At 44.5% G+C, this 25,461-nt stretch overlaps 1 protein-coding gene and 1 long non-coding RNA gene across 2 annotated transcripts; both read left to right on the top strand.

Annotated features, from left to right (window-relative positions):
- Window positions 1-3: 3 nt before the first annotated feature.
- Window positions 4-2,747, top strand: LOC121840118. Its single transcript, XR_006079422.1, has 3 exons — window positions 4-1,072; window positions 1,660-1,839; window positions 1,887-2,747. It is a non-coding gene; the product is annotated as an uncharacterized LOC121840118 (long non-coding RNA).
- Window positions 2,748-11,177: 8,430 nt separating this feature from the next.
- On the top strand, window positions 11,178-24,826 carry LOC112218954 (kunitz-type U19-barytoxin-Tl1a-like). The gene is made up of 6 exons (XM_024380196.2): window positions 11,178-11,311; window positions 14,766-14,972; window positions 20,346-20,522; window positions 20,887-20,931; window positions 23,798-23,876; window positions 24,031-24,826. Exons 1-6 carry the CDS (start codon window positions 11,242-11,244, stop codon window positions 24,113-24,115), a joined length of 663 nt encoding a protein of 220 aa, XP_024235964.1. The 5' UTR covers window positions 11,178-11,241; the 3' UTR covers window positions 24,116-24,826.
- Window positions 24,827-25,461: the final 635 nt, after the last annotated feature.

Below are 25,461 nucleotides of genomic sequence, written 5' to 3'. Positions count from 1 at the left end.
GAGAGAGAGCACAGACAGAGAGAGAGCACAGACAGAGAGAGAGCACAGACAGAGAGAGAGGACAGACAGAGAGAGAGGACAGACAGAGAGAGAGCACAGACAGAGAGAGAGGACAGCGCTGCACTATTTACTCATCACACGTATAAAACAATCTGTTTCTCCTGTTGTTAGTGAATTGTTGGGTCATTTCTAAGTCTTGTCCAAAATGGCAACCTAGTCCCTTGATAGTGCACTACTTTTGACCCGGGCCAGTAGTGCACTATCTAGTGAATAGGGTGCCGTTTGGAACTCCCACCTGCTCTTGATGAATTTCTCCGGACATTTCTATGTTCTGTTGTTGCTATAATTAATGATGAAGGCATCACACCTGATTGTTCTCTAGTTCTCATAAAGACATGTACCCATCTCTACTATCTCTACCATAGCCTCAGACATCTCTACTGCTACCAGTCTCTTACCCCTCTCCTCAGGGGACCCTCAGACATCTCTACTGCTACCAGTCTCTTACCCCTCTCCTCTGTGGACCCTCAGACAATTCACAATGTTGATATAGCCCTGAAGTAGCTCACCTGATTCACCTATAAGGGCCTGATTATTAGTTGACAAGTTGAATCAGGTGTGCTAGCTGTGGTATAGGTAAAATACGTTGAATGTCTGGGAGTCCAAGAGGAGAGGTTTGGAACAGCTGGGGGTCCCCGAGGAGAGGTTTGGAACAGCTGGGGGTCCCCGAGGAGAGGTTTGGAACAGCTGGGGGTCCCCGAGGAGAGGTTTGGAACAGCTGGGGGTCCCCGAGGAGAGGTTTGGAACAGCTGGGGGTCTCAGAGGATAGGTTTGGAACAGCTGGGGGTCCTGAGGAGAGGTTTGGAACAGCTAGTTGTCCTGAGGAGAGGTTTGGAACAGCTGGGGTTCCCAGAGGAGAGGTTTGGAAAAGCTGGGGGTCTCAGAGGAGAGGTTTGGAACAACTAGTTGTCCTGAGAAGATGTTTGGAACAGCTGGGGGTCCTGAGGAGAATTTTGGAACAGCTGGGGTTCCCAGAGGAGAGGTTTGGAACAGCTGTGGGTCCTGAGGAGAGGTTTGGAACAGCTGGGGGTCCCCGAGGAGAGGTTTGGAACAGCTGGGGGTCCCAGAGGAGAGGTTTGGAACAGCTGGGGGTCCCCTGAGAGGAGAGCTTTGGAACAGCTGGGGGAGGAGAGGTTTGGAACAACTAGTTGTCCTGAGGAGAGTTTGGAACAGCTGGGGGTCGCTGGGGTTCCCAGAGGAGAGGTTTGGAACAGCTGGGGGTCTCAGAGGAGAGGTTTGGAACAGCTAGTTGTCCTGAGGAGAGGTTTGGAACAGCTGGGGGTCCCAGAGAGGAGAGGTTTGGAAAAGCTGGGGGTCTCAGAGGAGAGGTTTGGAACAGCTGGGGGTCTCAGAGGAGAGGTTTGGAACAACTAGTTGTCCTGAGAAGATGTTTGGAACAGCTGGGGGTCCTGAGGAGAATTTTGGAACAGCTGGGGTTCCCAGAGGAGAGGTTTGGAACAGCTGTGGGTCCTGGGGTCCCCGAGGAGAGGTTTGGAACAGCTGGGGGTCCTGAGGAGAGGTTTGGAACAGCTGGGGGTCCTGAGGAGAGGTTTGGAACAGCTGGGGGTCCCAGGGTCTGGGGGTCGTCCCAGAGGAGAGGTTTGGAACAGCTGGGGTCCTGAGGAGAGGTTTGGAACAACTAGTTGTCCTGAGAAGATGTTTGGAACAGCTGGGGGTCCTGAGGAGAATTTTGGAACAGCTGGGGTTCCCAGAGGAGAGGTTTGGAACAGCTGTGGGTCCTGAGGAGAGGTTTGGAACAGCTGTGGGTCCTGAGGAGAGGTTTGGAACAGCTGGGGGTCCTGGGTCAGCTGGGGTCCTGAGGAGAGGTTTGGAACAGCTGTGGGTCCTGAGGAGAGGTTTGGAACAGCTGTGGGTCCTGAGGAGAGGTTTGGAACAGCTGTGGGTCCTGAGGAGAGGTTTGGAACAGCTGTGGGTCCTGAGGAGAGGTTTGGAACAGCTGTGGGTCCTGAGGAGGAGGTTTGGAACAGCTGGGTGTCCTGAGGAGAGGTTTGGAACAGCTAGTTGTCCTGAGAAGAGGTTTGGAACAACTGGGGTTCCCAGAGGAGAGGTTTGGAACAGCTGGGGGTCTCAGAGGAGGAGAGGTTTGGGACAGCTGGGGGTCCTGAGGAGAGATTTGGAACAGCTGGGGGTCTCAGAGGAGAGGTTTGGAACAGCTGGGGGCCTCAGAGGAGAGGTTTGGAACAGCTAATTGTCTTGAGAAGAGGTTTGGAACAGCTGGGGGTCCAGAGGAAAGGTTTGGAACAGCTGGGGGTCCAGAGGAGAGGTTTGGAAAAGCTGGGGTTCCTAGAGGAGAGGTTTGGAACAGCTGGGGGTCTCAGAGGAGAGGTTTGGAACAGCTAGTTGTCCCGAGGAGAGGTTTGGAACAGCTAGTTGTCCCGAGTAGAGGTTTGGAACAGCTAGTTGTCCTGACGAGAGGTTTGGAACAGCTAGTTGTCCTGAGGAGAGGTTTGGGACTGCTGGGGGTCCCAGAGGAGAGGTTTGAGAACCCCTGTCTTATCCGCTTTATCAAGCCATCCACCATTCACATCTTTATACAGTGATTTTCTGATTAATACAAATGTTCCTTTATTTAAACTCCGTGTTATTGTCTCTTAAATAAACATTTTTCAGTATTTGATGTGAATTTGGGGCATTTGGCTTAACTTTTAATAAACACATTTTCTGTGGCTTGTTGACTGGATGGTTTGACTTCTGACAACTGTCGACTCTCTCATCTTCTAAGAAAAGCGTTACCGTTCATGGTACTTTCTTGAGGTGACCATAAAGGAGTGATATATGGTAATCATCATACCTTGACCGGGATTCAATCTGATCGCCCCTTTGTCAGAAGCCTTTAAAGGCAATGTTCCCATATTCGCGGAGACTCCATTCACGGTAGATGTTGTATATGTCAGCTCTATTGGAAAATACTTTTTAATGGCTAGCACTATAGCATGTATGTTTTTTATACTTAGTCATCAATAAATATATGACTGTTAAACAATTATTGCATGAAAAGCCCAAACCATGTAATTTTCACCATCAGCTTTGATCTGGAACCCTCAACTGTGAATGATCTTTAACCCTGTGGTGCTCCCTACCAGTCTCCCCCTCGTCCCCACGCCAGCAGCAGTAGGAGCTGATTTTTAACCCTGTGGTGCTCCCTACCAGTCTCACCCCCGCGCTAGCAGCATTAGGAGCTGATCTTTAACCCTGTGGTGCTCCCTACCAGTCTCACCCCCACGCTAGCAGCAGTAGGAGCTGATCTTTAACCCTGTGGTGCTCCCTACCAGTCTCACCCCCGCGCTAGCAGCAGTAGGAGCTGATCTTTAACCCTGTGCTGCTCCCTACCAGTCTCACCCCCACGCTAGCAGCAGTAGGAGCTGATACCACCTGGAGGAACTCCAGAACAGTCACCCAACCAAAAAACCAAGCTCACAACCGGAGCTCGGTACAGAAAGGCGGGAACACGGCAGAAGGTTTCAGACTTTACCTCTCTCAGGGGTCCCTCAGTCTTTTCCTCTTGGCCATTTTACACAGTGTAATATGGTGCCTCCTTGCCAACAAAGCCAAAGCTTGGCTTCTCCTCTTGCCTAAACTGCCCATAATTCCCAACAGGATGAAGCCAACCTTCTCCACATTCTTAGCTTCGAACACATTGACAAAATCGTTAAACTTCCTCACCTTTGACCCCGTTCCAGGTCAGCCAAACAACACTGAGACATTCTTAGCAGACATAGAGGATGGCTATTCAAACACTACGGGTTCTGACAGGCTTTACCTGTTGAAGCGAACGTCAAATAGACACGTGACGAGGTTAATTAGTCTACAACAGCTACATGTGCAAAACGACTACGCGAAACTTGCCACGGCTTTGAAAATAGAATTCAGTGTTTCTGCGACTCGCAAACACGGCATTTTGCTGACTAAAAATGTCAAACAAGCTCGGATTAAACACCCACCATTATACTATCATAGACTTTGTTCAGCTTACTTTGACCTACTCACTAAAACAACTTAATTTACTACTTGGGACCTACATCCCACGTTTGTTTGCCAATCTCAGAAGTCAGAGCTTGCGAGCACAGCTTTTGAGGCATCAAAAGTGAGCCGCGCTAAGAACCCTGACATCTCGGGTATCAGGAGCAGGCGCACTCACTCCAGTTAGAGGGTGCAGCATCAGGGAGCGGTAAGAGATAACGCACACGCATGGTATCCTCCCCGAAAACATGAAACCAATAACCGCCGTGATCAAAATAACTATAAAGTACGTTGCCAGCGAAACGACTAGCGCTACAATCAACCAGCTCGCTAAGTTCCTGTACCCAACCCACACAAGAGTAAGAAAGATAACAAATGGTTCAATGACAATCAAAATCTTAACCAATGCTCTCTATGTCACGGCTGGCTAGATGTGTAGCGAGGAATCAGGCGCAGAGAGGTCCAGGGGAAAAGTGCACTTTAATACGGCACCGAAATGAAATGCCCAACACGCAGGGCGCAAACACTGACCAACCCAAATAACGGGTAACAAGGTCCAGAGGACTAACAACACCAACGATACAACGTGAACATCAAAATAATCCCGCACAACAAAGGGGCGGGTTCCATAAACTGAATAGGGAAGAAAATCACGCACACACAAAATAGGAACAGGTGTAACAAATGAGACAAAACTAACCGAAAAGAAAAAGGGATCGGTGGCGGCTAGTAGTCTGGTGACGACGACCGCTGAACACCGCCCGAACAGGCGGGGGAGCCAACTTCGGCGGGAGTCGTGACACTCTAAAAGTTCTGCTAAGAGAAGTACTAAAGCCCCAAAAATGTACAATGAGAAAATATACGTCGCCATGACTAGGCGTGGAAATATAAAGAACCACATTCCTGTAAAGCTTAGAGAGGATCTCATGCTAAATAATGTTGAAGTAATATGGCTACAGGTTCATCTGCCTCACCTAAAGCCCATTCTGGTGGGAAGCTGCTATAGATCACCAAGTGACAACAGTCAGTATCTGGATAACATGTGTGAAATGCTTGATAATGTATGTGATATCAACAGAAGTATATTTTCTGGGTGATTTAAATATTGACTGGACATCATCAAGCTGCCCAATCAGGAAAAGCTTCAAACTGTAACCAGTGCCTGTAACCTGGATCAGGTTGTTGGTCAACCTACCAGGTAGTTACAAACAGCCCAGGAATTAAATCATCAACATGTATTAATCATATCTTTACTACTGCTGCAGAATTTGCTTTCAAGCAGTATCCAAATCCATAGGATGTACTGATCACAATATAATAGCCATTTTAAGCATTTCCCTGTAAGGTCTACACCTGTTGTATTCAGCGCACGTGACAAATAAACTTTGATTTAATTTATTTATCTAGGAAAACCAAAGTTCCAATGTCTGGGCCTAATATGGTGTATGAGAGGTCATACAATACGTTTTTTATTGATGAATATGTTGATGTAAATAATATTTGCTGGTCTGTGGTGTGTAATGAGGAGCAACCAGACGCTGCACTTGACACATTTATACAATTGCTAATTCCAATTACTAATAAGCACAAACCCATTAAAAGGATCCGCCTCTATTTTTCAATTTTCACCTAAAATGACATACCCAAATCTAACTGCCTGTAGCTCAGGACCCAAATCTAACTGCCTGTAGCTCAGGACCTATTTTTGATACAATTTGAAAGGAAACACTGAAGTTTGTGGAAATATGAAATGTGTTTTTTTGTACTATCATGTTTGAAATGCCATAATGTATTATTCCAGCACAGGTGTAATTCAGATTTGTGCGTGTATGTGGAATATGTTTGGGGTTTTAGGCTGGGTTTTAGTACAGCACTTTGATATAGCAGCTGATGTAAGAAAGGCTATATAAATACATTTGATTTGATCAGTGCTGTACAGAAACCCAGCCTAAAACCCAAACAGCAAGCAATGCAGGTGTCGAAGCACGGTAGCTAGGAAAAAATTCCCTAGAAGGGGTGGCCAGTCTTCTTCTGGCTGTGCCGGTTGGAGATTATAACAGAACATGGCCAAGATGTTCAAATGTTCATAAATGACCAGCATGGTCAAATAATAATCATCACAGTAGTTGTCGAGGGTGTAAACAAATTGACAACAGACTTTCAACATGCTTACAGGGAAGGACGCTCGACAAGCACGGCATGGCACTTTACACAAATTACTTTTATTTTATTTTTTATTTCACCTTTATTTAACCAGGTAGGCTAGTTGAGAACAAGTTCTCATTTACAACTGCGACCTGGCCAAGATAAAGCAAAGCAGTGTGAACAGACAACACAGAGTTACACATGGAGTAAACAATTAACAAGTCAATAACACAGTAGAAAAAAAGAGAGTCTATATACATTGTGTGCAAAAGGCATGAGGAGGTAGGCGAATAATTACAATTTTGCAGATTAACACTGGAGTGATAAATGATCAGATGGTCATGTACAGGTAGAGATATTGGTGTGCAAAAGATCAGAAAAGTAAATAAATATAAACAGTATGGGGATGAGGTAGGTAAAATTGGGTGGGCTATTTACCGATAGCCTATGTACAGCTGCAGCGATCGGTTAGCTGCTCTGATAGCAGATGTTTGAAGTTGGTGAGGGAGATAAAAGTCTCCAACTTCAGCGATTTTTGCAATTCGTTCCAGTCACAGGCAGCAGAGAACTGGAACGAAAGGCGGCCAAATGAGGTGTTGGCTTTAGGGATGGTCAGTGAGATACACCTGCTGGAGCGCGTGCTACGGGTGGGTGTTGCCATCGTGACCAGTGAACTGAGATAAGGCGGAGCTTCACCTAGCATGGACTTGTAGATGACCTGAAGCCAGTGGGTCTGGCGACGAATATGTAGCGAGGGCCAGCCGACTAGAGCATACAGGTCGCAGTGGTGGGTGGTATAAGGTGCTTTAGTGACAAAACGGATGGCACTGTGATAAACTGCATCCAGTTTGCTGAGTAGAGTGTTGGAAGCTATTTTGTAGATGACATCGCCGAAGTCGAGGATCGGTAGGATAGTCAGTTTTACTAGGGTAAGTTTGGCGGCGTGAGTGAAGGAGGCTTTGTTGCGGAATAGAAAGCCGACTCTAGATTTGATTTTTGATTGGAGATGTTTGATATGAGTCTGGAAGGAGAGTGTACAGTCTAGCCAGACACCTAGGTACTTACAGATGTCCACATATTCAAGGTCGGAACATTCCAGGGTGGTGATGCTAGTCAGGCGTGCGGGTGCAGGCAGCGAACGGTTGAAAAGCATGCATTTGGTTTTACTAGCGTTTAAGAGCAGTTGGAGGCCACGGAAGGAGTGTTGTATGGCATTGAAGCTCGTTTGGAGGTTAGATAGCACAGTGTCCAAGGACGGGCCGGAAGTATATAGAATGGTGTCGTCTGCGTAGAGGTGGATCAGGGAATCGCCCGCAGCAAGAGCAACATCATTGATATATACAGAGAAAAGAGTCGGCCCGAGAATTGAACCCTGTGGCACCCCCATAGAGACTGCCAGAGGACCGGACAGCATGCCCTCCGATTTGACACACTGAACTCTGTCTGCAAAGTAGTTGGTGAACCAGGCACGGCAGTCATCAGAAAAACCAAGGCTACCGAGTCTGCCGATAAGAATATGGTGATTGACAGAGTCGAAAGCCTTGGCAAGATCGATGAAGGCGGCTGCACAGTACTGTCTTTTATCGATGGCGGTTATGATATCGTTTAGTACCTTGAGCGTGGCTGAGGTGCACCCGTGATCGGCTCAGAAACCAGATTGCACAGCGGAGAAGGTACGGTGGGATTCGAGATGGTCAGTGACCTGTTTGTTGACTTGGCTTTCGAAGACCTTAGATAGGCAGGGCAGGATGGATATAGGTCTGTAACAGTTTGGGTCCAGGGTGTCTCCCCCTTTGAAGAGGGGGATGACTGCGGCAGCTTTCCAATCCTTGGGGATCTCAGACGATATGAAAGAGAGGTTGAACAGGCTGGTAATAGGGGTTGCGACAATGGCGGCGGATAGTTTCAGAAATAGAGGGTCCAGATTGTCAAGCCCAGCTGATTTGTACGGGTCCAGGTTTTGCAGCTCTTTCAGAACATCTGCTATCTGGATTTGGGTAAAGGAGAACCTGGAGAGGCTTGGGCGAGTAGCTGCGGGGGGGGGGCGGAGCTGTTGGCCGAGGTTGGAGAAGCCAGGCGGAAGGCATGGCCAGCCGTTGAGAAATGCTTGTTGAAGTTTTCGATAATCATGGATTTATCGGTGGTGACCGTGTTACCTAGCCTCAGAGCAGTGGGCAGCTGGGAGGAGGTGCTCTTGTTCTCCATGGACTTCACAGTGTCCCAGAACTTTTTGGAGTTGGAGCTACAGGATGCAAATTTCTGCCTGAAGAAGCTGGCCTTAGCTTTCCTGACTGACTGCGTGTATTGGTTCCTGACTTCCCTGAACAGTTGCATATCGCGGGGACTATTCGATGCTATTGCAGTCCGCCACAGGATGTTTTTGTGCTGGTCGAGGGCAGTCAGGTCTGGAGTGAACCAAGGGCTATATCTGTTCTTAGTTCTGCATTTTTTGAACGGAGCATGCTTATCTAAAATGGTGAGGAAGTTACTTTGAAAGAATGACCAGGCATCCTCAACTGACGGGATGAGGTCAATGTCCTTCCAGGATACCCGGGCCAGGTCGATGATGATTGGCTGAGAGAAACATAATCCAGGTAGAAGCAGGAATTCCCATGGTAGCGGTTTTGGCCCCTTTCTTTTTAAAATGTTTACAAACAACATTCTACTGACTTTGAGTAAGGCCAGTGTGTCTAGGTATGAGGATGACTCAACACTATACATGTCAGCTACTACAGCGACTGAAATGACTGCAACACTCAACAAAGAGCTGCAGTTAGTTTCAGAATGGGTAGTAAGGCATAAGTTAGTCCTACATATTTCCAAAGCTAAAAACATTGTATTTGGAATAAATCATTCACTAAACCCTAAACCTCAACTATATCTTGTAATGAATAATGTGGAAATTGAGCAAGTTGAGGAGACTAAACTGCCTGGATTGTAAACTGTCACGGTCAAACATATCGATACAACAGTAGGGGAGAAATGGGGAGAAGTCTGTCCATAACAGAGAGCAGCTCTGCATTCTTAACAGCACTATTAACAAGGCAGGTCCTACAGGCTCTAGATTTGTCACACCTGGACTGCTGTTCAGTCGTGTGGTCAGGTGCCACAAAAAAGGACTCAGGAAAATTGCAGTTGGCTCAGAACAGGGCAGCATGGCTGGCCCTGAAAAGTACATGGAGAGCTAACATTAATGATGTGCATGTCAATCTCTCATGGCTCAAAGTGGAGGAGAGATTGACTTCCTCATTACTTGTTTTTGTAAGAGGTGTTGACAAGCTGAAGGTACCGAGCTGTCTGTTTAAAATACTAGCACACAGCTCGGACACCCATGCATACCCCACAAGACATGCCACCAGAGGTATCCTCACAGTCCCCAAGTCCAGAACAGACTATGGGAGGTGCACAGTACTACATAGAGCCATGACCACATGGAACTATTCCAAATCAAATGAAATTTTATTTGTCACATACACATGGTTAGCAGATGTTAATGCGAGTGTAGAGAAATTATTGTGCTTCTAGTTTCGACAATGCAGTAATAACCAACAAGTAATCTAACCTAACAATTTCACAACAACAACCTTATACACACAGGTGTAAATGGATGAAGAATATGTAAATAAAGATATATGAATGAGTGATGGTTCAGAACGGCATAGGCAAGGTGCAGTAGATGGTATTGTGTACAGTATATACAGTGGGGAGAACAAGTATTTGATACACTGCCGATTTTGCAGGTTTTCCTCCTTACAAAGCATGTTGAGGTCTGTCATTTTTTTAATCATAGGTACACTTCAACTGTGAGAGACGGAATATAAAACAAAAATCCAGAAAATCACATTGTATGATGAGAATTCCGGCTCTCATAGACCTGTTAGTTTTTCTTTAAGAAGCCCTCCTGTTCTCCACTCATTACCTGTATTAACTGCGCCTGTTTGAACTGGTTACCTGTATAAAAGACACCTGTCCACACACTCAATCAGACAGACTCCAACCTCTCCACAATGGCCAAGACCAGAGAGCTTGTGTAAGGACATCAGGGATTGCCCCCCCCTCTTTTACACCGCTATTACACTCTGTTGTTATCGTCTATGCATAGTCACTTTAATAACTCTACCTACATGTACATATTACCTCAACAAACCGGTGCCCAAGCATATTGACTCTGTACCGGCACCCCCTGTATATAGTCTCGCTATTGCTATTTTACTGCTGCTCTTAAATTACTTTTATTTCTTATTCTTATTCATATTTTTTTTATCTGCATTGTTGGTTAGGGGCTCGTAAGTAAGCATTTCACTGAAGGTCTACACCTGCTGTATTTGGCACATGTGACTAATACAATTTGATTTGAGAGCAATGTTAAAGTCAAGTCACGACATGTGATTATTCATTCACAACTAGGATGTTGCTGGGCCCAGTGCAGGCAGTGTGGTCCCCTGGTCTTCTGGTCCCAGTGCTGTGGTAAAGGACGCTAGACTTAGCATAGACAGCTCAGAGGTGAGTGCAGTGGAGGTAGGAAGAATATGTTGGCTCTATATGTAATAGCGATTAACAGGAGTGACAGACATGGGGGTGATGTGGGCTAGCGTGGCTGAAATGCCAGGGCTGAATTTTTGTCCCAGTCCGTCCCTGCTTGGTTTGCGTTATTTTTGTTGTGCACATGTATTCATGGAACATTAGATTCAAAGCAAATTAAAGTTGTCTTCAATAAACAAATTTGAGCATATACTTTTACAGTATTTGAAAAAAAGTGTGATCTCTGGTTAAAGATCGAGTTTTGACGTCCTCTCTATATGTTAACCTATACAGCACAAACAGATCTGGGACCAGGCTAATATCCTTTTTGCACCCAATACCCTTATAGTACACTCCTTTTACCTGGGGCCCATATGGAATAGGGTTTGGGACACAGCCCTGGTATCAGAGGACCATTATAAGTACAAAGGTCAGGGATGTTAACTGCCAATCCTCCACTTCCCCTGTAGTTTACTGGAGACTACAATCGTCATTCACTCTGCTGAAGACTAGAGAGAACACACAGACAACATCATGAAACAAATGGTCATATTTGGGGTTTTTGCTTTTGCTACATTCTACATGGTTCACACTGAAGTACCAGGTAAGTTCAATCATTTAGTATTTATGTGACTACCTCAGTCAGTGCTCTGTCTGTACATCCAAAATTAATTTGCATTTTGAGACTATGATTTCATCAAATATGTCTACCGTTCTCTGCTTATAAAGTTGTCTTATAACTCTTCTTTTACTATGTTTTCGTTCTAGCATCAAACGCTTGTAATGTTTTTCAATTCGTTTTACTCCTCTGCCACTTGAAATAAGGGAAGCCTGTCTGTGCTTCTCTTCAACTTGAGTTCACTTCACTTGAGTTTGGGAGGGAGTGCAAAAAAGTCCAACACACATTTCATTCAATATAGAAAATATGACTATTTTACAACAATATTTATGAATTTAATCAATGAATGAAGTTACTCATGTTTCAATATGTTATCCATTCTAAGATTCTGCATTTATGGTAACACTGTAACTAATATAGAACAGGGAAGTCAAAGGTTATTCTCTTCAAATCCTTTATGATCCGTGACAGTATCAGTCTGACAACATGGCGGTTTCACTGACAATTGAAGGCTTTACTTTAGATCAAGACGTAATAAAAGACAAGCACTAATTCTCATCTGTTTCTGTGTCAAAGGTTTTCGTTCTGAAGCAGTTGAATAGAGTATACATTGTACAGTGAAATATGAATGCTTCGTACTCATCTGTTTTGATGGGCGTTGATGAGGTGTTGAAGATTTACCTTTCGACCTTGTGGGCCATATCCAACACCAGCGTAGTGCTAAGTCCAGGTCACATGGTGTAAATCTGAGAATCATCAAGACTATGATGAAAAGGTGGTGGTTTGTTGTTGGATGTTGTTGTCCTACAGTTTAGGAGTCAGAGTTTACAGAGAATGCTGCTTCCTGTATTTGAAATGTTTTAGGACCCTATAAAGCTAGGAACAATCATTTGCCCAACAATGATAGCGATATTGCGCAAACTGAGAGGGTCACATGGGTTTCTGCCATTAAGGGACTCAACAACCTCAAATCTACCCCAGACTGGGACCACAGCTAATTGTTATAGACCTTAATACCATCAGGATAGTTAGTTGGGCTGTGGTTGCTGGATGAGAAGGGGTTATGGTCAATAAGATACAGGGGAGTTAGTTGGGCTGTGACTAGTGGTTGGGGAGGGGTTACGGTCAAGGTCAATAAGATACAGGGAAATTGTGCTGTGGCAGCAGGCTGGATAGTTTGACCTGGTTCAGTTTTCCACATGGTGTTCTGACCATCTCTGAAGGTCTAGACCATCTTGGTTTCAGCTCTCTGGAGGTCTAGACCATCTTGTTTCCAGTTCTCTCTCTGGAGGTCTAGACCATCTTGGTTTCAGCTCTCTGGAGGTCTAGACCATCTTGGTTCCAGTTCTCTCTCTGGAGGTCTAGACCATCTTGGTTTCAGCTCTTTCTGGAGGTCTAGACCGTCTTGGTTTCAGCTCTCTCTCTGGAGGTCTAGACCGTCTTGGTTCCAGTTCTCTCTCTGGAGGTCTAGACCGTCTTGGTTTCAGCTCTCTCTGGAGGTCTAGACCGTCTTGGTTCCAGTTCTCTCTCTGGAGGTCTAGACCGTCTTGGTTTTAGCTCTCTCTGGAGGTCTAGACCGTCTTGGTTCCAGTTCTCTCTCTGGAGGTCTAGACCGTCTTGGTTTCAGCTCCCTCTGGAGGTCTAGACCGTCTTGGTTCCAGTTCTCTCTCTGGAGGTCTAGACCGTCTTGGTTCCAGTTCTCTCTCTGGAGGTCTAGACCATCTTGGTTTCAGCTCTCTCTGGAGTTCGAGACCATCTTGGTTTCAGCTCTCTCTGGAGTTCGAGACCATCTTGGTTTCAGCTCTCTCTGGAGGTCTAGACCGTCTTGGTTTCAGCTCTCTCTGGAGTTCTAGACCATCTTGGCAAAAGGACATCTTTCTACCAATGGAATCTGTGTTGCATTGTAAGGGATTGGAGGTCTAGACCGTCTTGGTTTCAGCTCTTTCTGGAGGTCTAGACCGTCTTGGTTCCAGTTCTCTCTCTGGAGGTCGAGACCATCTTGGTTTCAGCTCTCTCTGGAGTTCGAGACCATCTTGGTTTCAGCTCTCTCTGGAGGTCTAGACCGTCTTGGTTCCAGTTCTCTCTCTGGAGGTCTAGACCGTCTTGGTTTCAGCTCTCTCTGGAGGTCTAGACCGTCTTGGTTTCAGCTCTCTCTGGAGTTCTAGACCATCTTGGCAAAAGGACATCTTTCTACCAATGGAATCTGTGTTGCATTGTAAGGGATTGGATGGAATCTGTGTTGCATTGTAAGGGATTGGATACATACGTCCAGAAAAATAATTAGACCGTACATACATCTCTGTGATGGACACCCTCACTTTGACTTGCTTTAAAAACAAGAAGCCAGAAAGCCTCTAGGCTGCCATATTGAAAACGTGGGACTGAGGAGGGAGTTGAAGGTGGGACTGAGAAGGGAGTGGTGAAACTGTAGATGACATTATGATGTTTACAGCCATCATAAAAACTAGGAGTGGGCCTCTCTGGTGACAGAGTTAGTTAAACATTTACATTCAACATATTGCACGATAATCATCTGCACTCAATCGTAGTGGATGTATGTAGTGCATGTACTGTTTGCAGTGCATATTGTTTGTCTGTCTAATTCTCCCCGTCATACTGCGACATTACAACATTAGAAATACAGGTGGTATACAAGTGCAATTTTCATCTTAAAATAATCTATTTTTCTAAATGCATCCAACCCCTAAATGTGTTCTGTCTGCTCAGTTCTCTCTACTTTATCCCCATCTCTCCATGGTCCAGCAGCACACAGGATGTTCTCAGTTCTCTCTACCTGTCTGTTCTAATTTCTCTCCATGGTCCAGCAGCACACAGGATGTTCTCAGGTCTCTCTACCTGTTTGTTCTAATTTATCTCTCCATGGTCCAGCAGCACACAGGATGTTCTCAGGTCTCTCTACCTGTCTGTTCTAATTTATCCCCATCTCTCCATGGTCCAGCAGCACACAGGGTGTTCTTAGTTCTCTCTACCTGTCTGTTCTAATTTATCCCCATCTCTCCATGGTCCAGCAGCACACCGGATGTTCTCAGTTCTCTCCACCTGTCTTTTGTAAATGTTCCTTTTATCTTCTATGGTCCAGCAGCACACAGGATGTTCTCAGGTCTCTCTACCTGTCTGTTCTAATTTATCCCCATCTCTCCATGGTCCAGCAGCACACCGAATGTTCTCAGTTCTCACCACCTGTCTTTTGTAAATGTTCCTTTTATCTTCTATGGTCCAACAGCACACAGGATGTTCTCAGGTCTCTCTACCTGTCTGTTCTAATTTATCCCCATCTCTCCATGGTCCAGCAGCACACCGGATGTTCTCAGTTCTCTCCACCTGTCTTTTGTAAATGTTCCTTTTATCTTCTATGGTCCAACAGCGTACTGTAGTCTGTTCTAACCCTCCCTCTCCATTTCTCTCTGTGTTCCAACAGAGTACTGTTCCCTACCACAGGATGAGGGTACAGCTCCAACCTCAGGAGCAGATGACTTCCAGATCCTGCTGTATTATGACGCAGCTAAAGACCTGTGCTACCCCTTCAAGTACCTGGGGGAGGGCGGCAACGCTAACCGCTTCACCCTGGAGAGGCTCTGTATGAGGAACTGTTCTGCCAAGGCAGAGGAGATCTATCCCATGGACGGTGAGATAACACACATTTAAAGTAGAACTTATAGCCTTTTAGCAACATGACATCTGATTAAAATCTGTTTTATATACAGCCCGCAAAAAATATTACACCTTTTATTTTTCTCTGACAAGTGAGCAGATAGATATGGTCAATTTTACGTTTTTATCAATTCATGGAATGTTTTGGGAATGTCAACAAACGCTGACACTATATCTGACCAAATGGTGGAAGACAAGCATTGTAATTTTGAATTCTGTAAAGTCTGTGTGGAAGAGGTGAAAAATGATCGTTATCTATCAACAATGACAAGCCACCGGGGTCTGACAATCTGGATGGAAAATTACTATGGATAATAACGGACGATATTCCACATCTTCAATTTAAGCCTACTAGAAAGTACGTGCCCTCAGGCCTGGAGGGAAGCAAAAGTCATTCCGCTACCTAAGAATAGTAAAGCCCCCTTTACTGGCTCAAATATTCCCAAAGATTGGAAAGCAGCTGCGGTCATCCCCCTCTTCAAAGGGGGGGACACTCTTGACCCAAACTGCTACAGACCTATATCTATCCTACCATGTCTTTCTAAGGTCTTCGAAAGCCAAGTCAACAAACAGATTACCGACCATTTCGAATCTCACCATACCTTCTCTGCTATGCAATCTGGTTTCAGAGCTGGTCATGGGTGCACCTCAGCCACGCTCAAGGTCCTAAACGATATCTTAACCGCCATCGATAAGAAACATTACTGTGCAGCCGTATTCATTGATCTGGCCAAGGCTTTCGACTCTGTCAATCACCACATCCTCATCGGCAGACTCGACAGCCTTGGTTTCTCAAATGATTGCCTCGCCTGGTTCACCAACTACTTCTCTGATAGAGTTCAGTGTGTCAAATCGGAGGGTCTGCTGTCCGGACCTCTGGCAGTCTCTATGGGGGTGCCACAGGGTTCAATTCTTGGACCGACTCTCTTCTCTGTATACATCAATGAGGTCGCTCTTTCTGCTGGTGAGTCTCTGATCCACCTCTACGCAGACGACACCGTTCTGTATACTTCAGGCCCTTCTTTGGACACTGTGTTAACAACCCTCCAGGCAAGCTTCAATGCCATACAACTCTCCTTCCGTGGCCTCCAATTGCTCTTAAATACAAGTAAAACTAAATGCATGCTCTTCAACCGATCGCTACCTGCACCTACCCGCCTGTCCAACATCACTACTCTGGACGGCTCTGACTTAGAATACGTGGACAACTACAAATACTTAGGTGTCTGGTTAGACTGTAAACTCTCCTTCCAGACCCATATCAAACATCTCCAATCCAAAGTTAAATCTAGAATTGGCTTCCTATTTCGCAACAAAGCAACAAAGCATCCTTCACTCATGCTGCCAAACATACCCTTGTAAAACTGACCATCCTACCAATCCTCGACTTTGGCGATGTCATTTACAAAATAGCCTCCAATACCCTACTCAACAAATTGGATGCAGTCTATCACAGTGCAATCCGTTTTGTCACCAAAGCCCCATATGTGTAATATGTGTAACTCATATGTGTAACTCTGTGTTGTTGTATCTGTCGAACTGCTTTGCTTTATCTTGGCCAGGTCGCAATTGTAAATGAGAACTTGTTCTCAACTTGCCTACCTGGTTAAATAAAGGTAAAAATAAAAAATAAAAAATAGCCGACCAATCAGCCAGTTACCAACCCTTAGTAAACTTCTGGAAAAAAATGGTGCTTGACCAGATACAATGTTATTTTACAGTAAACAAATTGACAGAATTTCAGCACGCGTGTAGGGAAGGACATTCAACAAACAGAGCACTTACACAAATGACTGATGATTGGCTGAGAGAAAATGATAAAAAAGATTGTGTGGGCTGTTTTGTTAGACTTCAGTGCAGCTTTTGACATTATCGATCATAGTCTGCTGCTGTAAAAACGTATGCGTTGTGGCTTTACACCCCCTGCTATAATGTGGATAAAGAGTTCTGTCTAACAGAACACAGAGGGTGTTCTTAATGGAAGCATCTCCAACAGAATCAGGAATACTCCAAGGCAGCTGTCTAGGCCCATTTACTTTTTTCAAACTTTACTAATGACATGCCACTGACTTTCAGTAAAGAAAGCATGTCTATGTATGCGGATAACTCAACACTATACATGTCAGCTACTACAGCGAATGAAATGACAACACTTAATAAAGGGCTGCAGTTAGTTTCAGAATGGTTGGCAAGGAATAAGTTAGTCCTCAATATTTATAAAACTAAAACCATTTGGGACAAATCATTCACTGAACCCTAAACTAAATCTTGTAATGAATATTGTGGAAATTTAGCAAATTGAGGGGACTAAACCGCTTGGAGTAACCCTGGATTGGAAACTGTCATGGTCAAAACATATTGATACAACAGTAGCTAAGATGGGGAGAAGTCTGTCCATAATAAAGTGCTGCTCTGCATTCTTAACAGCATTATTAACAAGGCAGGTCCTACAGGCTCTAGATTTGTCACACCTGGACTACTGTTCAGTCGTGAGGTCAGGTGCCACAAAAAAGGACTCAGGAAAATTGAAATTGGCTCAGAACAGGACAGCACGGCTGGCCCTTGGATGCACACAGAGAGCTAACATTAATAATATGCAGGTAAATCTCTCCTGGCTCAAAGTGGAGGAGAGATTGACTTCATCACTACTTTTATTTATGAGATGTATTGACATGTTGAATGTACTGAGCTGTCTGTCTAAACTACTGGCACACAGCTCGGACACCAATGCATACCCCACAAGACATGCCACAAGAGGTCTCTTTACAGTCCCCAAGTCCAGAACAGACGATGGGAGGCACACAGTACTACAGAGCCATGACTACATGGAACTCTATTCCACATCAAGTAACTCATGCAAGCAATAAAATTAGATTTTTTTTAAATGATAAAAATACACCTTATGGAACAGCGGGGACTGTTTAAGCAGCACCCACATGCATACAAACACATGGTAACATACACACTCTCAACGTCAACAGTGAAGAGGCGTCTCCAGGATGCTGGCCTTCTAGGCAGAGTTCCTCTGTCCACTCTCAACGTCAACAGTGAAGAGGTGTCTCCGGGATCCTGGCCTTCTAGGCAGAGTTCCTCTGTCCACTCTCAACGTCAACAGTGAAGAGGCGTCTCCGGGATCCTGGCCTTCTAGGCAGAGTTCCTCTGTCCAGTGTCTGTGTTCTTTTGCCCATCTTAATTTGTATTTTTACTCGCCAATCAGAGATATGTCTTTTTCTTTGTAACTCTGCCTAAAAGGCCAGCATCCCGGTGTCACCTCTTCACTGTTGACATTCAAATCAAATCCCATTGGGACTGGTGTTTTGATGATTGAGTTGGAGGTGTGCATGGCCACGCAGTCGTGGGTGAACAGGGAGTACAGGAGAGGGCTCAGAACGCACCCTTGTGGGGCCCCAGTGTTGAGGATCAGGGGGGTGGAGATGTTACCTACCCTCACCACCTGGGGGTGGCCCGTCAGGAAGTCCAGTACCCAGTTGCACAGGGCGGGGTCGAGACCCAGGGTCTCGAGCTTGATGACGAGTTTGGAGGGTACTATGGTGTTAAATGCTGAGCTGTGGTCGATGAACAGCATTCTCACATAGGTATTCCTCTTGTCCAGATGGGTTAGGGCAGTCTGGTTGCGATTGCGTCGTCTGTGGACCTATTTGGGCGGTAAGCAAATTGGAGTGGGTTTAGGGTGTCAGGTAGGGTGGAGGAGATATGGTCCTTGACTAGTCTCTCAAAGCACTTCATGATGACGGAAGTGAGTACTACAGGGCGGTAGTCGTTTAGCTCATAAAGAGCTCTTTACTGACATGTCACGGTTTTGTCTCACCAGGGATGATGGTCGGATTTGCTTTTATCATCGAAGGAATGAGCATTACACCGAGAACTGTACTCTGGAGCGGGATCAATTCGGAGAGGGTCCGTCATGGTCTGGGCCGGTGTGTCACAGCGTCATCAGACTGAGCTTGTTGTCATTGCAGGCAATCTCAACGCTGTGCGTTACAGGAAAGACATCCTCCTCCCTCATGTGGTACCCTTCCTGCAGGCTCATCCTGACATGACCGTCCAGCATGACAATGCCACCAGCCATACTGCTCATTCTGTGCGTGATTTCCTGCAAGTCAGGAATGTCAGTGTTCTGCCATGGCCAGCGAAGAGCCCAGATCTCAATCCCAATGATTGAGCACATCTGGGACCTGTTGGATCGGAGGAGGAGGTCATTCCCCCAGAAATGTCTAGGAACTTGCAGGTGCCCTGGTGGAAGAGTGGGGTAACATCTCACAGCAAGAACTGGCAAATCTGGTGCAGTCCATGAGGAGGAGATGCACTATAGTGCATAATGCAGCTGGTGGCCACACCATATAATGACTTACTTTTGATTTTGTCCCCCCCTTTGTTCAGGGACACATTATTCAATTTCTGTTAGTCACGTGTCTGTGGAACTTGTTCAGTTCATGTCTCAGTTGTTGAATCTTGCTATGTTCATACAAATATTTACACATGAGCTAGGCATCCTGCCAGTGGGATACCTGTTGTCAACTTCCGGTGAAATTGGAGTGCAATCAAATTCAAATAAATAATCATAAAATGTATGGATATTAAACATTTAGGTACATACAAGTGTCTTATATCTGTTAAAAGCTTAAATTATTGATAATCTAACTGAATTGTCCGATTTACAATAGGCTTTACAGCAAAAGCATGCCATACGATTGTTTGAGGACGGCACCCCACATCAAAATATTTTTCAACCAGCACAGGTTTCATAAATTCACAAATAGCGATTAAATATTCACTTACTTTTTGAAAATCTTCCTCTGATTTGCAAACCAAAGGGTCCCAGCTACAACATGTAGTGTAGTTTTGTTAGATAAAATCCTTCTTTGTATCCCAAAGTCAATTTAGTTGGTGCCATCGATTTGAGTAATCCACTCGTTTAAACATGGAAAGAATGGAATCCGAAATCTACACTTAAACTTTGTTTCAACAAGTCAAAATACATTTATATTTATTCCTCACGTACCCTAAAATGTAATTACACTATAATTAAAGAAGTATGTTCAATAGGAAAGCAAAATTAGCAGGTTCGCTTCGCTGCGAACTCAAACACAGATTTCCAAACTTGTGTCATCGTACTAAAACTCATATTTATTCTTCATTTTTCAAGCCTGAAACCTTGAACAAAGACTGCTGACATCTAGTGGAGGCCATAGGAATTGCAATCTGGGATTGCATATGACCCTATGCTTTCCATTGTAAGAGCATGGGCTCCTAGTGTGTAATTAATCACACATCTTAGTGTGTAATTAATGCCATCTCTCCATACCCAACCCTTGTCCTTCCCCAGAGTCAAAAGCCTGCCACTTCAAGAAGGCTCTGGGTGAATGCTTTGGCACCTACCTGCGTTATTTCTACGACCCCATCCATGAGAAGTGTAAGAAGTTTCACTGGACTGGCTGTGTGGGGAATGGGAACAGGTTCATCGACCATCATGCCTGCAATGCCACCTGTGCTGGGATTCATGGTAAAATGACATTACATAAAATTACATAGTATAGCAAAAAAATGTATTAATCAATGATGAAATATAAATTTTTCTTGTAGTGTTCAATGAAAATGAAAACTAACTACAGATGAATGTCATGTTGAATAATAAACTGATATTATAATATCTATAACAATCTGATATTATAATATCTATAATTTGATATTATAATTTATATAACAATCTGATGTTCGGTCTATAATAATCTGATATTATAATATCTATATTAATCTGATATTATATTATCTATATTTATCTGATATTATAATTTCTAGAATAATCTGATATTATAATAATCTGATATTATGTTGTCTATAATATTTCTGATATGTTCTGTCATCAGATGAGGGTACTGAAGAGGAGGAGGATGAGCCCGATACTCCTGTTGGTGAGTAGAGAAATACACTACATGACCAAATGAATGTGGACACCTGTCGAACATCCCATTCCAAAATCATGGGCATTAATATGGAGTTGGTCTACCCTTTGCTGCTATAACAGCCTCCACTCTTCTGGGAAGGCTTTAATATGGAGTTGGTCTACCCTTTGCTGCTATAACAGCCTCCACTCTTCTGGGAAGGCATTAATATGGAGTTGGTCTACCCTTTGCTGCTATAACAGCCTCCACTCTTCTGGGAAGGCATTAATATGGAGTTGGTCTACCCTTTGCTGCTATAACAGCCTCCACTCTTCTGGGAAGGCATTAATATGGAGTTGGTCTACCCTTTGCTGCTATAACAGCCTCCACTCTTCTGGGAGGGCATTAATATGGAGTTGGTCTACCCTTTGCTGCTATAACAGCCTCCACTCTTCTGGGAAGGCTTTCCACTAGATGTTGGAACATTGCAGCTATAACAGCCTCCACTCTTCTGGGAAGGCATTAATACTGGAGTTGGTCTACCCATTGCTGCTATAACAGCCTCCACTCTTCTGGGAAGGCATTAATATGGAGTTGGTCTACCCATTGCTGCTATAACAGCCTCCACTCTTCTGGGAAGGCATTAATATGGATGTTGGAACATTGCTGCTATAACAGCCTCCACTCTTCTGGGAAGGCATTAATATGGAGTTGGTCTAACATTGCTGCTATAACAGCCTCCACTCTTCTGGGAAGGCATTTCCATGGAGTTGGTCTACATTGCTGCTATAACAGCCTCCACTCTTCTGGGAAGGCATTCCCACTAGATGTTGGAACATTGCTGCTATAACAGCCTCCACTCTTCTGGGAAGGCATTCCACTATGGATGTTGGAACATTGCTGCTATAACAGCCTCCACTCTTCTGGGAAGGCATTAATATGGAGTTGGTCCCCACTGCTATAACAGCCTCCATGTTGGGAATGCATTAATATGGAGTTGGTCATTTGCTGCTATAACAGCCTCCACTCTTCTGGGAAGGCATTCCCACTAGATGTTGGAACATTGCTGCTATGACAGCCTCCACTCTTCTGGGAAGGCTTTCCACTAGATGTTGGAACATTGCTGCTATAACAGCCTCCACTCTTCTGGGAAGGCTTTCCCACTAGATGTTGGAACATTGCTGCTATAACAGCCTCCACTCTTCTGGGAAGGCTTTCCACTAGATGTTGGAACATTGCTGCTATAACAGCCTCCACTCTTCTGGGAAGGCTTTCCACTAGATGTTGGAACATTGCTGCTATAACAGCCTCCACTCTTCAGGGAAGGCTTCCCACTAGATGTTGGAACATTGCTGCTATAACAGCCTCCACTCTTCAGGGAAGGCTTCCCACTAGATGTTGGAACATTGCTGCTATGACAGCCTCCACTCTTCTGGGAAGGCGTTCCACTAGATGTTGGAACATTGCTGCTATAACAGCCTCCACTCTTCTGGGAAGGCATTAATATGGAGTTGGTCTACCCTTTGCTGCTAAAACAGCCTCCACTCTTCTGGGAAGGCTTTCCACTAGATGTTGGATTATTGCTGCGGGGACTTGCTTCCATTCAGCCACAAGAGCATTAGTGAGTTCGAGCAGTGTGCTCGATGTTATACACCTGTCAGCAAACGGATGTGGCTGAAATAGCCAAATCCAATCATTTGAAGTGGTGTCCACATACTTTTGTATTGTACAGTGCATTCGGAAGTATTCAGACCCCTTAACTTTTTCCACATTTGTTACGTTACAGCCTTATTCTAAAATTGATTAAATCGTTTTTTTCCTCACCAGTCAACACACAATACCCCATAATGACGAATCAAAACCGTTCTTAAGAAATCTGTGCAAATCTATTAAAAATTTAAAAATGGAAATATCACATTTATATAAGTGTTCAGACCTTTCACAGGATTCACAGGTCTCTCCGTACATTGCTCCGTTCATCTTTCCCTCGATCCTGACTAGTCTCCCAGTCTCTGCCTATGAAAAACATCCCCAAAGCATGATGCCTCCACCACCATGCTTCACCGTAGGGATGATGGTGCCAGGTTTCCTCCAGACCTGGCGCTTGGCATTCAGTTAAATTTTGGTTTCATCAGACCAGAGAATCTTTTTTTCTCATGGTCTGAGAGTCCTTTAGGTGCCTTTTGGCAAACTCCAAGAGGGCTATCATGTGCCTTTTACTGAGGAGTGGCTTCCGTCTGGCCACTCTACCATAAAGGCCTGCTTGGTGGAGTGCTGCAGAGATGGTTGTCCTTCTGGAAGGTTCTCCCATCTCCACAGAGGAACTCTGGAGCTCTGTCCCAGGGACCATTAGGTTGTTGGTCACCTCCCTGATCAAGGCCCTTGTCCCCTGATTGCTTAGTTTGGCCGGGCGGCAGCTCTAGGAAGAGTCTTGATGGTTCCGAACTGTGGGACCTTATATAGACAGGTGTGTGCCTTTCCAAATCATGTCCAATCAATTGAATTTACCACAGGTGGACTCCAATCAAGTTATAGAAACATCTCAAGGATCATCAATGGAAACAGGATGCACCTGAGCTCAATTTCGAGTCTCATGTTCGTGTCTCATAATTTTTTAACATTTGCAAAAATTCTAAAAACACTTTTTCACTTTGTCATTATGGGGTATTGTGTGTAGATTAATGAGAAAAATAAATAATTTAATCCATTTTAGAATAATGCTGTAAAGTAACAAAATGTGGAAAAAGCCAAGGGTTATGAATATGTTCCAAAGGCACTGTGTAGTGTAGGTCTCTTAAAAAACAATATACTGTAGGCCTGTTCAACAGTTTGGACTTAATATTCATTTATTATCTTCTGTTAATTAAACACTGACCTGTTATTCTGTTTCCTGTAGCCCTGATTCTAGGAGTGGTGTTTGGGATCACTGGAGCAATACTCATCATAGTCATTGTTGTCCTGGCCATGCAGAGCAAGTAAGTACACTATTCATCGTTCTCTTCTGTAATCTCTTCTGTTAGGAAACTAGTTGAACAGGAAAATTAGAATTACTCAGTTTGTTCTATTTTAGTTTTTTTTTAGCATATTTATGCTACAAATAACGAACTGTTATTTTCTATCAAATATCAGGAAGAATCACAAAAGTGATACAAAGAAAGTGAAAGATGTTAAACTGGAGACACAACTGCAAGAAGAACCAATTGAGATGGCGTAGAGAAGAGAAGACAACCATGAAAGGAAATTAGAATGACTAGAACGCATGATTTCATTCATGTCAACGTCCATGATGAGTTGACGGGCAGCCATATTGAGTGTACACATGCCAGTAATTCTAATTGTAGGGGAAACACCAGCTCTGGCCCTCACCTGAATGGCCCCTCTCAGGGTGATATCATAGAGTAACATAGGCCTACAGTTGCAACTACCAAACTTCAAATTCCATACAATGTTTACCTCATTTGTTGTTATCAGACTATTCAAAAATAATTTGTTTCTGTGTTGACAATATCGTATCTGACTTCCCCATCACAAATGTACGCCAGGCTATTTCCTCATGGTTATGTTTGACATCTCAGTTATTTTATTATGTATTTTTTATACACTCTCCTCTTTTAGAATAAGAATGTATGTTTATTTCAAGTAAATTTGGTAACTATTCAAATCTTCTCCACAGATTTGAAAGAATAAGCACTATTCTTTATCAATTAGATTCAAGTTTGTTATTGAACTACTGAGTGTGCAACAAGATTTATCTGATATTTTAATCGTTTTTAATGTGTTTTATGTGCTACGAAAGGTTTGTGTTTGGTCTGTATCAACATTCTAATAATAATATTAACATTCACATAGGTTTTGTAGAAGCTACTAAATTGTATGTTTTTGTAGGACATGATATGAGAATAAACCAATACACAGTTTGAAAACATTTAGTCTTTCACGGGACTGCTATGACATCGTACTGGACCAGGTTATCACCACCGATAGCGAGGGTGTCCAACAAGGGAGGTTTTCCTGCCCAACAAGGTTTTCCTGCCCAACAAGGTGTTCCTGTCCAACAAAGGGTTTTTTTCTGTCCAACAACGGGGTTGTTCCTGTCCAACAACGTGGTGTTATTGTCCAACAAGGGGGTTTATCCTGGACAACAAGGAGTTGTTCCTGTCCAACAAGGGGGTGTTCCTATCCAACCAGGGGGTGTTCCTATCCAACGGTGGTGTGTTACTGTTCATCCAGGGGGTGTTCCTATCCAACCAGGGGATGTTCCTATCCAACGGTGGTGTGTTACTGTTCATCCAGGGGGTGTTCCTATCCAACCAGGGGGTGTTCCTATCCAACGGTGATGTGTTACTTCCAACCAGGGGTGTTCCTATCCAACGGTGGTGTGTTACTGTTCACCCAGGGGTGTTCCTATCCAACCAGGGGTGTTCCTATCCAACCAGGGGTGTTCCTATCCAACAGTGGTGTGTTACTGTTCATCCAGGGGGTGTTCCTATCCAACGGTGATGTGTTACTTCCAACCAGGGGTGTTCCTATCCAACCAGGGGTGTTCCTATCCAACCAGGG

This window comes from Oncorhynchus tshawytscha, linkage group LG19, assembly GCF_018296145.1.
Source record: "Oncorhynchus tshawytscha isolate Ot180627B linkage group LG19, Otsh_v2.0, whole genome shotgun sequence".
NCBI lineage: Eukaryota > Metazoa > Chordata > Actinopteri > Salmoniformes > Salmonidae > Oncorhynchus > Oncorhynchus tshawytscha.
The sequence above is the reverse complement of the archived record's forward strand: the minus strand, read 5'-3'. Positions and strand labels throughout refer to the sequence as shown.